The sequence below is a fragment of the Lissotriton vulgaris genome, chromosome 7, assembly GCF_964263255.1.
Source record: "Lissotriton vulgaris chromosome 7, aLisVul1.2, whole genome shotgun sequence".
NCBI lineage: Eukaryota > Metazoa > Chordata > Amphibia > Caudata > Salamandridae > Lissotriton > Lissotriton vulgaris.
In genome coordinates, this window is record NC_141695.1 from 701,737,171 (window position 1) to 701,749,905 (window position 12,735).

General features: G+C 50.2%; 1 protein-coding gene across 2 annotated transcripts in view; it reads left to right on the plus strand.

Annotated features, from left to right (window-relative positions):
* HELZ (helicase with zinc finger) overlaps positions 1-12,735 on the plus strand; it is a 1,742,088-nt gene that overhangs the window by 1,515,230 nt on the left and 214,123 nt on the right. For both annotated transcript variants that reach the window (XM_086930935.1, XM_086930936.1), the window contains exon 29: positions 6,296-6,521. In XM_086930935.1, the coding sequence (XP_086787061.1) occupies positions 6,296-6,521 (226 nt within the window). The remainder of the gene's footprint in view (positions 1-6,295; positions 6,522-12,735) is intronic.

Genomic DNA, 12,735 nt, shown 5'->3' on the forward strand with positions numbered 1-12,735 from the left:
TCACCTCTCCATCTTAAGCCTATGGGAAGATAGGCTGGAAGCATATTAACAGCCTCCCCTTTCTGTCCTATGGGCAAGATGGCCTTGCAACAGTGAAAAACGAATTTGCCAGTTTTTCACTGTCAGGGCATGGTACACACCTCAGTACATGTCCTACCTTTCACATACACTGAACCCTACCCAGGGGGTACCCTGGACCTACCATAGGAGTGTCTGATGTGCATAAAAAGGGAAGGGTAAGGTCTGGCAAGTGGGTGCACTCGTCAGGACAAGAAGACAGTTTAACAAACTGCACGCAGGCACTGCATTGGCAGGCCTGAGTTCTCTCTTTAGGGCTACTTGTGTGGGTAGCACAATTATTGCTGCAGGCCCACTAGTAGCATTTGCAGTACCAGCCCTGGCACACATAGTGCACTTTACTAGGGACCTTACTAGTAAGGCAAACATACTAATCATGGACAACCAATTCCCATTACAGTTTACAAAGGGAGCACTTGCACTTTGACATTGATCAGCAGTGGCAAAGTACCTAAAGCATCTAAGTTGGCAACACCATGTCAGAAAAAAGGTCCAGGGGAAGGTAAAACAGTTAGGGAATTTCAGCGAAAAAGGGCCAAGATCAACAGATACCATTCACTCTGGTTTTTCTGATGTTTATTTTTTTATTTTTATTTTTATTGGAAAGGAAACTCCAAAGCTTGCTCTGGAAGTTGCATTACAGATGGGGGATACGTTTACATGAGCACATCACTCCATAATGATTGACGTTGGGCATTGATTGGGTACAGGTTTTAACTGAAAATTGTGTTGATTATTTCCTTGTCTGTAGAACATCTGAATGCCCTTGTGAGAGAGAAACAGCTGTGTGTTGGAGAAGTGGTGGTGCACAGATGTTATTGAATTCACTATGACAGAAGAATGTTTATTGTACGCACGGATGATAAAATGGATCTGGATAGAGACTACTAGCCGCAGATTCCTTCACGTAGAATTATCCCCAGGCATGAGACTGGATCCGGAAACTTTTTTGCCACAGCATCCCTGCGCGCCGGTGGGCGGGGCAACACAGGTGACTCCGCCCAGACGTCCGCGCATCTGACGTCAGCGAGGTCACATAAGACCCGCCCCTGTGCCCCTACATCCTTTTTTTCCTTTTCTACGTGCAACGCGGATCCAGTCCTTGCTACAGGCCTGTTTCGGGCCCCTTTTGTTCTCCATTATTTTGGTGGAACAGTGTGTGAATGCCTTCGGGCTTCGAAACTTGTACTTTTTGTGGTTTTCTTATGTTGGCGACAGACCCGCACCTCATTTGTATGTGGTGTTTGGGGGAGGATCACCGCACTACAGACTGCGAGGCCTGTTAACAGTTGAAGCCGAAGCACCACGTGAAGCTTCTTTCGGTGCGTCTCTCCAGGTCGACGTCCTCCCCTTGGACTGCTTCGGTGGAAGGCTTCAGGTTCGGCCGTGTTCGTCGTCCTCGCCCTTCTCCTATGTCACGTGAGCGTCGGTCCCCGGTGGTTAAGTATTGCAGTTGGTCCCCGGGGGCTGGGTTCCAGCCTACCGGGGACGTGACCTCTCTGCAGGTGATGCGGCCCAGCGTGTCATCTTTTCCACCGTTCCCTGTGTTGGGGCGTTGAGAGTCCAAATGGAGACATATGCGACGTCTTTGCAGGCCTCGCTGGCGTCTCCCCCACCTTCCCCCTTCTTGCGCAGGGCCCTCCGCGGCAGTGCTGGCGGCTCCGTCCCTGGCGCCGACTGGTTCGGATCCAGGCTTGGAAGGTGTGGCTCTGTTGGGGTGCAGCTATGCAGGGGCACCTCCTTCAGGCCACGGCGTCTCTGCCTCGCCGCAAACTCCTGCAGGAGTCCCTGTGGTGTCGCGGGAGGTCGCCGGGGCTTGGGTCGCATCCCCGAGCCCCTCTCGGTCCCTTGACAGGGTGGTACTGTCTAAGGTCGAGGTGACGCCGCTACGGCGCCAGCAGCAGCTGGACCGTGCAGAGCCACAGGTGTTGGTGAACCCTCCTCGCCCCGCTCCGGGTCGAGGCGGGATGAGGACCCCTCGCCCCTCTCCAGGCCCCTCGCGTCCTCCACCGCAGGCGGCTGCCTCGACGGGGGGCGAGTCAGAGGTGGAATCGTCCCTGGTCCCGCCTCATGGGTTGCTGAGTGATCTACTCCTCATTCTGGGCCGCTATTAGCTGAGGGCTTCGTGTCACTCCCCATGGCCATCTCGTTCCCCCTCGCGTATGGCTACCTCTGTGGAGGTCGGGTCGGCGCCGTCCCGGGGCCGGTCCGGCTCCAGCCCATCTCCGGTCTCCACTCCGGTCCCCGGTGCGGGGCGCCTGGGAGGAACCTGGTCTGGCAACGCCAGAGGGTGCTGGCACTCCGCCTCAGGCGGCAGACTCTATGGCTCCGCACAGGGGACGTGCTGTGGATTCTTCTTCCGATGCTCCTTCTTATCCGGAGGCAGCCTGTATTTCAATGTCATCCTCCCCGGAGACGCGTCGCTGTGTGGTGTCTTTTTCACCTGCGTCGAAGTGCAGCTCTCCAACCTTCCTGAGGCAGAGGTGTTCGTGGGAACAGCGGCAGGTCCCTCATTCGTCGGCTCCTTCTGACTTCCAGGTCTGGCCCTTGCCCCCCCCGCTTGGCCTCGGGGACGGCCGGCTTAGTTTGCAGTCGTCGCCCACGGAGGAGCTGCTTTCCCCACCGCTGGGCCCTACGGAGGCGGGTGCGGCCTTCACTTACTTGGTGTCCACAGCTGTGGGCATCCTGTTTATGGGTGACCCGTTGGCTCACTTTCGGCGGACCATATACTGGAGGTCCTCCACCAGGGCTCAGGTAGGAGGGAAATCTTGCTTTCCTTTGAAGGTTCACTTCTTTCTTCCTTGATGCGGGCTTGGAGGTGTCCTGCCTCAGGGGATCCGGTGCCTCAGCATCTTCTGCACCGGCATCTCCCGGCGCCGCGTGACCCGGCCTGCCTTTCCCTCCACCCTTCTGCCTCCAGTGCTCCTTTGCGGACTGCTTTTCCCTCCCTGCCGCCACTGCTGACTCTGCCGTCCCGAAAGGCCCGCTGGCTGGACTCTTGGGGCCTCAATATGTTCACCTCGACCAGCGCTGCCCTGCGGGCTCTGAACACCTTGTGTGTGCTGTCTCGGGCCTCCTCCTGTTTGTGGGACTCAGCTGAGTCTCTGGGATTTGCAGCGTCAGGTGCTCAGGTGGACTTACGGCATCATGCACTGGATGGCTGGGAGCTGGTGGCGTTTATTTTCCACTCCGCCCTGGATATTTCCGAGGTGTTAGGCCGGACCATGGCTCCCTCGATCGCTCTCCGTCGCCATGCTTGGCTTCGGGATAGAGTATTCCCAGAGAATATTCTGGAGCGGCTCATTGATCTTTTGTTTGATGGCAGTATGTTGTTCCATGCCCCGGCCGCCATCCAGATGCTCCTGGCAGGACTTCTCCTCCTCCTCTGTCTTATCATCCTCCTTCTCAGTCCCCTCCTCAGTGATTCCTGAGTCGGGTTGACTCTGGGCCTTCTTATGCCGTTTGTTCTGACTGTGGAGTGCGTTTTCTGGCCATTGCGTCCTTCTTGGGACTTTGGCATTGTTGGCTGCTAGACGGCCCTTTTGTTGATTATGTGTTGGAATTGTTGCGCTGACTATGCGCTGCGAGGCCTCCGGGTAGTTACGCGCTATATAAGTGCAATTTCCATTCCATTCCATTCCACTATGCCCTGAGATTAGGCCTTCTGCTTGATTGGCCTACTTGTCAAGTCTTTAGTGCGGTGTTTTTTTCCCTTTGGCTGTTTTGTTTGTTCCTCTACCGCGAAAGTTCTTCTGGAGAGGATTCCCATGTTTGGGGCTTATTGTACCCTAGGTCATATGGCTTGTGCTCTTCTGGAGTGTTCTGGTCGCCTTCAGGTGCCTGTTCTCCATGGCGGTTGTGTAGGTTGATTTTCCTCCTTGAGGTCGTGTGCGCGACCACTCGTAATGGTGTGCTCGGGCATCTCCTCCTTTCCCTGCTCCTGTCCTGAAGTCTAGGAAGCTTCTGTGTTCTCCGTTGCCAGGCGCTGCCTACTCGGCCTTCCTGTGGCCTCGGGCTGTTGTTCTTCTTCCTGCTTCTGGCGGCTTGACTACCTGCGCTGTTCTGGCTAGCAGGCTGCTCTCCATCTGGAGTGGGTCCGCCTTCTTTTCCCTAGTTTCCTTGGGCCCTCTAGGCTTCTTCTTCCGTTTTCCTATTATGGTCTTGGGCGGAAGTTGTACTGCCTTGTGGGGGAGTGGGATGCTTCAGCCTCTTTGCCCTTGCCTTTGGTTCCTTTGCTGTGAGTATATGAGCCTCTTCAGTCTTCTTTTCCCTCCTACATCCCCTTGGGGTCAGTAGGGTTCTGCTTGTGGGGGTTCCCCTTGCCTAGCAGGGACGAGGTTCTTCCCGGTCCACGGAGCTGGTCCCCTGAGACCCTCTGTTCTCTATTGGCTGGTGGGGTCCTTTCGCAGACCCTCCTTCCCAGGGGGCATTGTTAGGGTATCTATTCTACGTGAAGGAATCTGCGGCTAGTAGTCTCTATCAGTTGTACGCGTTACTTACCTTCAGTAGCGATATATCGGGTGGAGACGATTCTAGCCACAGATTCCTTCATGGCCCGCCCTTCCTCCCCTTTTCTGCAAGGACCCTTGGGTTGGTCTTCGGTACTCGCCTCCAGGTGGGAGGCTGTCTCCTGTGAGTGTTTTTATTGTTCTTGACTGGTCGCTCCATCTGGGGGCGGTTTATTCCTCCCTGGTTCTTGGAGCATGGGATCTGGTGTTCCGGTGCCCTGCTACTCTGGCTACTCCAGGCTTGGAGGAGATTGCTTTCTGTCCCTGTCCTTCCCTCCCCTTCCTTCCTTCCAGTGCTATTCCCCCCTGATTAAAGGTCATCTGGCCATGCCTTGCCTTGTCCCTTCTGTTGGTTGTCGGGGTGGCTTGGAGGATTGTTGTCCCTGTCTGTCTTGGGACTGGTCCCCTTTCTCAGGATGGGGTGGTAGGTTTACTACGTGTACCATGACTTTACGCATGTTCCTTGCCTCTGGGGCACGGGAGTGGGAGGCTGTCTATGTGCTGACAGGGTGGCTGCGCATGGCTCTGCTTGCTTTTTCTTATTTCCTGTCTTTGGGTACTACGGTTTTGCCACTATTCTGTGTGGTGTGGTTAGTCACCGCTTCTTTCCAATTTTCCTGCTCTTCGCACACTGTTCCAATGCTTCTACTGTTTTTTACCTGGTGATTCCGCATTGTGGTGCGGAAAAGTTCTCTGAAGCAAACTGACATAGGCGAGCCGGGGCTGGTTTTATGTGACCTTGTGACGTCACATGCGCTGACGACGTCTGGGCGGACTTGCGTGATGTCGCCCGCCCCCTGGCGCGCAGGGATGCTGTGGCAAAAAAGTTTCCAGATCCAGTCTCACGCCTGAGGATAATTCTACGTGAAGGAACCTTCGGCTAAAATCGTCTCTACCAGATACATCGTTACCGAAGGTAAGTAACTCATACTTTATGATCTGGATGACTGCGGACAGATTTTGACCACCTTTGAAGGTTCCTGTAATGTATTACCTCAGGTAAATAGGTGATAGCATAGGTAATAGAAAGGCAGTCAATAGCTTCAAACTGTACCTGGCCGATTAAAAAAATCTGTGTATGAAAACTTAAATGTTATCTGTTAACTTTTCATCTTAAATTTTAATAACTACACGTTTTTAAAAACTATAAAAAATGTCATCACATCAGTTCCAAATTACGGGTCAATGGTTCTCTTTGTAATCAGCTTACATTATAACCAATAATTTGTTGCCAAGCTAAGGATATACAATTATAATCGCAACCTTTCGTCTTGTAATTTGTGGCTTGAAAAACCTCCTGTGGCATATTTAATTGTATTTAAATATATTATCCCATAACTTTTAAATGTGACAACCACCCATTAGTTTTAAGAAAATGGTGCTTCTTTTAGGACACAAGATGTTTTGATGGGTTGTAGTGGACTTGATGAATCACTTCCTTTTCTCTGGCCCCATCTTTGGCAGTAACATGACTTGATAGGTAATTTCACATTCACTTTCCAGCAAATGCTCATAAAGGTTAACGCAAATGTGTCATAACATAAAAGAAATTGCTGCCAATCAAGAATGTCAATTACATAAATCTAAATTTCTCCCTGGTGTTTGTAGTTTGAGTTTCTCTTGCTAGAACAGTTTGATTCCTCATCTGAAACAGACTTACTGAAAAATCATAGCATTGCATTATTTGACACTTTAACAATGTTTTACAGATCGCATACATGAAAATGTGGCTTTGGAAACATTAAGGCAGCAGCAGCAAGCAAGGTTACAACAATGGAATGAGCATAATGCCTTTCTGAGTCAGGGTAACATAGCATTTCCACACCATCACCCTCCTCATATGCAGCATCTTTCCCAGCAACCAATGGGCATGCCTAGGCCGAATTGGAAACTTGGCAATAATCCCGAAGATGAGACAGAAGGAGGATGTTCAAGGTACTTGTAAACGGTCTTGGTCTTTATGCATGTGCATTGCTGAATTTTACAGATTAATCTCTGATAAACATGCCTAAAAGTTAATCACTTTGAGTTTTATCCACAACATTTTTTATATTAGTTTGATTTTATACAGCATTTTTTTTTCAACAGTACTGTAGGTGTGATTTTCAGGAAAACTGAACATATCATAATAAATGAAATATCTAAATAACATGTAATTGGAGAGGGTTAGTAAGAAGCGCAAGTTGTTAAAATGAAGGGCATCGATGCTAGTCTTTATTCATTTAGTTGATTTCATATGCTTTCTTAAGGAGAAAAATATTAGAGTTAATTAATTAAGAAAAGAAAGTTTATCGGGAGCTTTGTGAAAGAGCAACACTGAACAAATAGTGACTCAACATCATCTCCTATGCTGATGACACCCAGTTCATCCTCTCGCAGTCAGAAGACCCCTCTACCACCAGAGCCAACTTCCACAGATGTATGTTGAAAGTAGCCAACTGGAATAAGGACAGCTGTCTTAAACGCAACTCAGACAAGTCTGAAGTCCTCATCTTTGTGAACAACAATAACGACGCATGGTGGCCAGCGGTCATTTTATTCTTGACATCTGAGTTGTATTCTCAATGTTCACCAGTTCTGTTATTATTTCTTCATAATAACTTAAATAATAAACCAAACACTTCTTAATGCCCAATGCATTTTGGGCACAGATGCCCTTCTTCAGGGATGTACAGTGACTTTCACAATTCACTCTCCTACTTCAGTAATGTGGGTCTTAAATCGGCAAGAACTTGTGGTGACACCTCTCCACAAGCACCGCGCAATGGCCGGTCTATGAACCACAACATTTGAGCACAAGAGTGATCTGTGAAAATCTCTCGAGTCGGTTACACCTCTTCACAAGCACTGCACACTTGCCGATTTAAGACCCACATTACTGAAGTATGATAGTGAACCAAACATTACATTGAGTGCATCAAGGAGACACTCTCCTTGGACCAAGGAGAGTGCAATGTTCGGTAGTTCAAGATGCTGACCCATATGTGCATTACCCTGAACAACGGACTAGCGTACATCCACAAACCCACGACCTTCTACCAACCAACAAGACACCTATGATCTGATCTGCCTCGCTCTTCCTTGCAGACACCCCTCGGAGCCCCTGAACCAACATCCAAGGACGCTCTTTATCGCACATGGCAGCCAAAGCTTGGAACAACCTTCCCCTGCACCTCGGCACTGCCCCATCTCTCTCGCAAGTCAGGAAAGAACTCAAGACCTGGCTGTTTGAATGAAAAAAAACGCCACACAGCAGCTATTAACTCCATCGCCTTGAGCCCCACACGGGTGATTTGCTGGGCTTTATAAATAACTGATTGGTTGAATAACCTAGAAAGAGGAGGAATGTTTGCTTGTTAAGTACAAGTATGAAGGAGCTGTGTTTAGATGTAGATGCTTTGGCCATGAATTGCTAATGATAAACTAAGTGGTTGCAAGAAGGTTAAGGTTTGCAAGCTAAGGAAACAGATGCAAGATGGGAAGAGAATCCAGGCCTCTGGGACACTGTTTTAGATGATTGCAGTGAAGAAACAGGAAGTAGTAACTGAGGAGCCAAAGTGCCAGAAAGTATCAAGAGAAAGTAAAGAGGGACATTTCAAAAACAGGAGTTTTGCCAGAGTCCATTTTACATTAGGAGTAAAATTAATTTACTCACAGGTTCCTGTCAAGCCACAAACTGTGCAGCAACTTGTATTTAATAATTTTTGGTAAAGCAGATTTTATTTGCCCTTCAAGTTTGTAGAGTTGAGAGATAACTGGCAACCACAATGAATTTCACTTTTGTGCTGGACACTTTAAATGCAGTATCCTCAACTTTTAAATACCCCAAACCTCAGACTATAACTGGAGAACTTCAACAGCAGTGCTGCACGCTATCTGCTGGTGGTGTGCAGCTTCATGTTGGCTCTGTACAACCCCAAAAGGAAAGCTGCACAAAAGTGCCACTCCTGCACTGTGGCATCAGTTTCTTTCTTTAATACTTTCCAGTGCAGATCCACAGCTCCTAACGTTTGTTGATCTCTGATGATGTCCTAAATTATTTGAGAGTGTGTTGGGATTGCCAAGACTATAGGCTTCAAACTGTACTTGGACAGAAGGAAGCAGATTTTGTCAAGGAACTGCACGAGTTGTCTTTGGTGCCTGTTGTAGGAGAGTAGGGTCTGCAATCCTATGATCACCCAGATTTTTTGCTTTTGTTTCACTGGTTTACGACTTTCTCTGGCTGTGGGCCTGCCAATCAGACCCACAGCCTGGCTGTTCTCTCTCTAAATTACCACATGTACCCTAGGTGCATTTACCAATTGGTACTGGGTCACCTTATCAGACCCTGTAACTCAGGGCATAGGTGTACCCAGGGCCTACCAGGGGCTGAAGCATGTATTATGCCACCCCTGGCTGGCCTCCTAAATTTGACACAACTGGCTGCATGACAGCTGGGGCAAAGTCGTGTAATCACCCTTTGCTGTAGATATAGTATACCTATATCTAACCCTAAAAATGGACACACAGATTCCCATCAGTCACTCCTATGGCAGGCCTTAACAATCCTGAAGGCAGAGTGCTTGGAATCGTGTGAGATGGTGCTCTGGCATGAGCTGAGCCTGTCTGCAGCTTGCGGAACCAAGTCCTAATAGCTGTTCCATGATATCGCATACCATATACTCTTAAGTGCATTATAATCCTCGCGGTTAAATGCTATCTTTGGTATTGCTTTATCAAAACATGTCGAGTAAGGTGTCATACGAATTGGAATACTAACCCCTCGCCAATTCTGGCGACAGGGTTAGCATTTCACCCTTCTAGAGGGACACGACATGGATGTAACTGTGAACCCCGGTTAAAGTTAAACGAAGCCTCAGCTCCACAAAATGGATGCTGCCACCACAGACACGAGTCTGACCCCCTGCAGCTGGGAGTCCTTCCAGCGAGGGGAGCCTGGACAAAGGGTTTCCTGTCAAGGGCGGTGCTAGCACCGTCCCAGACAGGGTTTTGTGTATCCTGGGTAGGCAGGGCTTTACAGGAAGGTGACTGCTGAGTGGCACCCCGGTGCTCACTACGCATAGGCCTGTCAGAACCAGTTCCAGGGGCACACCAGCCCCTGGCCTGGGGGAAGTCCGGCATGGGAGAGGGGTGTAACCACCCCCCTCCTAGTCCCACCCATAGGCAGGACCTAGTCACCGGGTCAGCCCCTTTTCTTAGTATAAAGATAGGAGCGGGCCCCCTGTTCAAATTAGATCATCTTTGGAATCAAGACACGACTTTCTACGAAAGACATCAAGATTTCCTTCTTCAAGATTCTCCCTTGTGGCTAAGGAGTAGTCACCCTGCATCAAGCGGGCACCATCCTAAGAACACTGCGGTCTGCTGCAAGTCCTTCCTCAGGAATCCGACGACACAGCTCGACGAGACCCGGCTTCCCTGGCACCTCTGACCTCTACTCACCTCTACAGCCAAGCTGAGAACTGTGAGTGCGACGAGACCTCGAGGGACCGACGATCGCCAAGACTGCATGACTTCTTTGCAACAAGCCCACCGAGTATTCCACTGGTGAGTGCTTTGGGGTCCGAGAAGCCCCAACCCTGAGCAGCTCCAGCACCGAAGATCAGCCCTCCAGCATCTCCACGATCTGCGTGGGGCCCTTCTGCTTTTTGCTGCTCACCGCGCTGTGTGGCTACTAGCCGGCTGGCTTGTGGCCTTCTGGACGTCGCCCGACGACATCACTGCTGCTGGTCTGGTTGCTCCAGACTGGCCCTTGCTTCCTTGCAACAGAGAAGCACCCCGGACCCTCCTGGTCCACTCCAGACGCCATTTTGAGTCCACCGCGTGGGCTTGAATTTGCCAAGGCTTTGTTGCCCAATCCTGGGTCCAGCGACGCCGACAGCTTCATCCATCGTGGGACAGCTCGCTCCTCCATCCTGGTCGCCGACAACGCCTCCTGGTCCGTGAGATCTGCAGAGCACAGCGTCACCCACTCACCTAGTCGAGGTGACTACCATCCGGTGCCCTCCTGGTGCCACCTGACTACTGGCTAGTAGTCTCGAACTTGGTCCCCTCTGCTTTCAGGTGTCATCTCTCTTCAAGATCCAGGCTTGGATCACTTCGAACTCTCTTCACTGGTCGCCTGCCAGCATCTTTCTTCCAGGCTCCTGGTCCGTCTACGAGGATTCCCGACGTCTTTTGAGACCTATGCAGCTGCAGCCCCTGGGCTAGGTAACTTCGGCATTTCGGTGCCCCAGCATAGCCTCACTATCCAAGGGTCAGAATCCACTTTCGTTTTCCTCCTACCAGGTCGGGTTCACCCGAGAACACTAACTCTGTGAAATCTAGCTACCATAGACTTTGTCCCGCATCCCGCGTGAGAGTGCACACTCTGCACCCGAGTCCCCTAGGCCTCCTAGAAGTAATCTGAAGATTCTATAGTCAAGACCTAGCGATTCCAAAGCCTATTAGTACTGTACTTACCTGCTAGTAATTTCGCATTCCACTTTCAGAGTATATGGTTTTCCGTGCCCCTCGGGCATTTGTATATACTGTGCTAACTTAAGTATTTTCGTAAGAGTTTTGTTTTGTGCTTAGTACCCTGTCCTCATAAAGAGTACAGGGCTGTTGTGATTCTTAATAAATATCTTGTTTATTTTCATAACACTTGTGTGGTGTCCTTTCACTTGGTATTCAAGGGGTATATGTGTGGTATAACAGCTGGCTTAGTTCGCCCTCTCGAGTCTTTAGCCTTAGACTGCTCATATCCACGCTACTAGGATAGCTGGTCTATAAGGTTGACTTACAACCAATCATCAATAAGGGTTGCTGGACTGATACATAGTGTTCACTAGAATAGTGAGCACTGCATATCAGGCCACCTTCTCACACCTGTGATCCAATCACAACTCTTTAAGTCGTGTGACAAGTGTCCCCTCATGCACCTGATGGCGATCATGGACCGGAAGGTAAAGCTCTACATCAGTAAGCACAAGAAGAGGTTGTGGTCAAAGCACAGGTCTTGCTCCCGCTCAAAGCCGGCCTGGTCTTGGTCACAAGGCAGTTCCTTTGAACAATCCATTTCCTCCTCAAAGTCTTTGAGTAAGTCAAAGTCCAAATTCAAACACAAAAGAGGACACAGGAGAAGAAGTGGAGAAGCGTGGCTCAGTGGTTAGAGGCGGCAGACCCAGAAGCTGAGATCGGCCGTGGACCAGGGTTCGATTCCCCGCCTCGGCGGGTCTCGGGCTCAAAAATTCCACGGAGTCGACAATTCCCGCTCTGGTGCCTACTCGACTCACGGGGTCACACTCTGCGACTCTGGGCAATAGCTTGCTTAATCTCCACTACGGCCCCTCGCGGCGGGATGCCTGGCTTTCACCTTGTGGATACCCGGCCGGGGATCTCACAGGGGAATACCAGGACGGGTTCCCTAAGCAAGCGCCTTGAGGCCCCTGGGTTAAAGCGCGCTATATAAAAAGAAACACATTTACATTTACATTTACAGGACTCAATACCACACTGCCACTCTAGCTCTAAATAGATTTTGCAAGGTCATCATGATGAGCATTGCACCCCTTCAAAATCCCTGGTTCCAGAACTAATCAGCGTCACACCCTGACATCTATGGGCTGTCATTGACCCCTCAGGATAAAGCAGCCTCCGAGGAGTCCACGCTGCAAATATTTGGTGCAATTCTGAGTCGAGTCCCTCTAATGTGTCTTCGGGCTTTTCACTTGAATTGCCACTGTGAGATCATCCTCAGCAATGCCTGGCCCCTTGGGACCAGAGTCTGATCTGATACCTACTCCAGTACAGACTTTCACACTGACCCAAGGTCCACACTGATTCCCATCAAACCGACAGGGATACTGAACCCACCAGCACAGATAGAAGATAGAAGACTGGTGCCAATCCCCGAAATAACATGCAGGTGTCAGACTGGATCCGGAAAGTTTTGCTTAGCAGTACCCCTGCGCTTCAGTACATGGCGTCCTGCGGCTCCGCATCCGTCACTGGCGTGGTAAGCGCCGAGATGATGTCACAGAGAGTACTTAGGCGCCACCCATGCGCGCTAATGTCAGTTCCTTCTTTTTCCGCACCAGCAAGCGCAGATCCGGATTGAGCACGTGCCTTAGTCACTTTTTGACTACTCGTTTGAGACTTTTTGTCT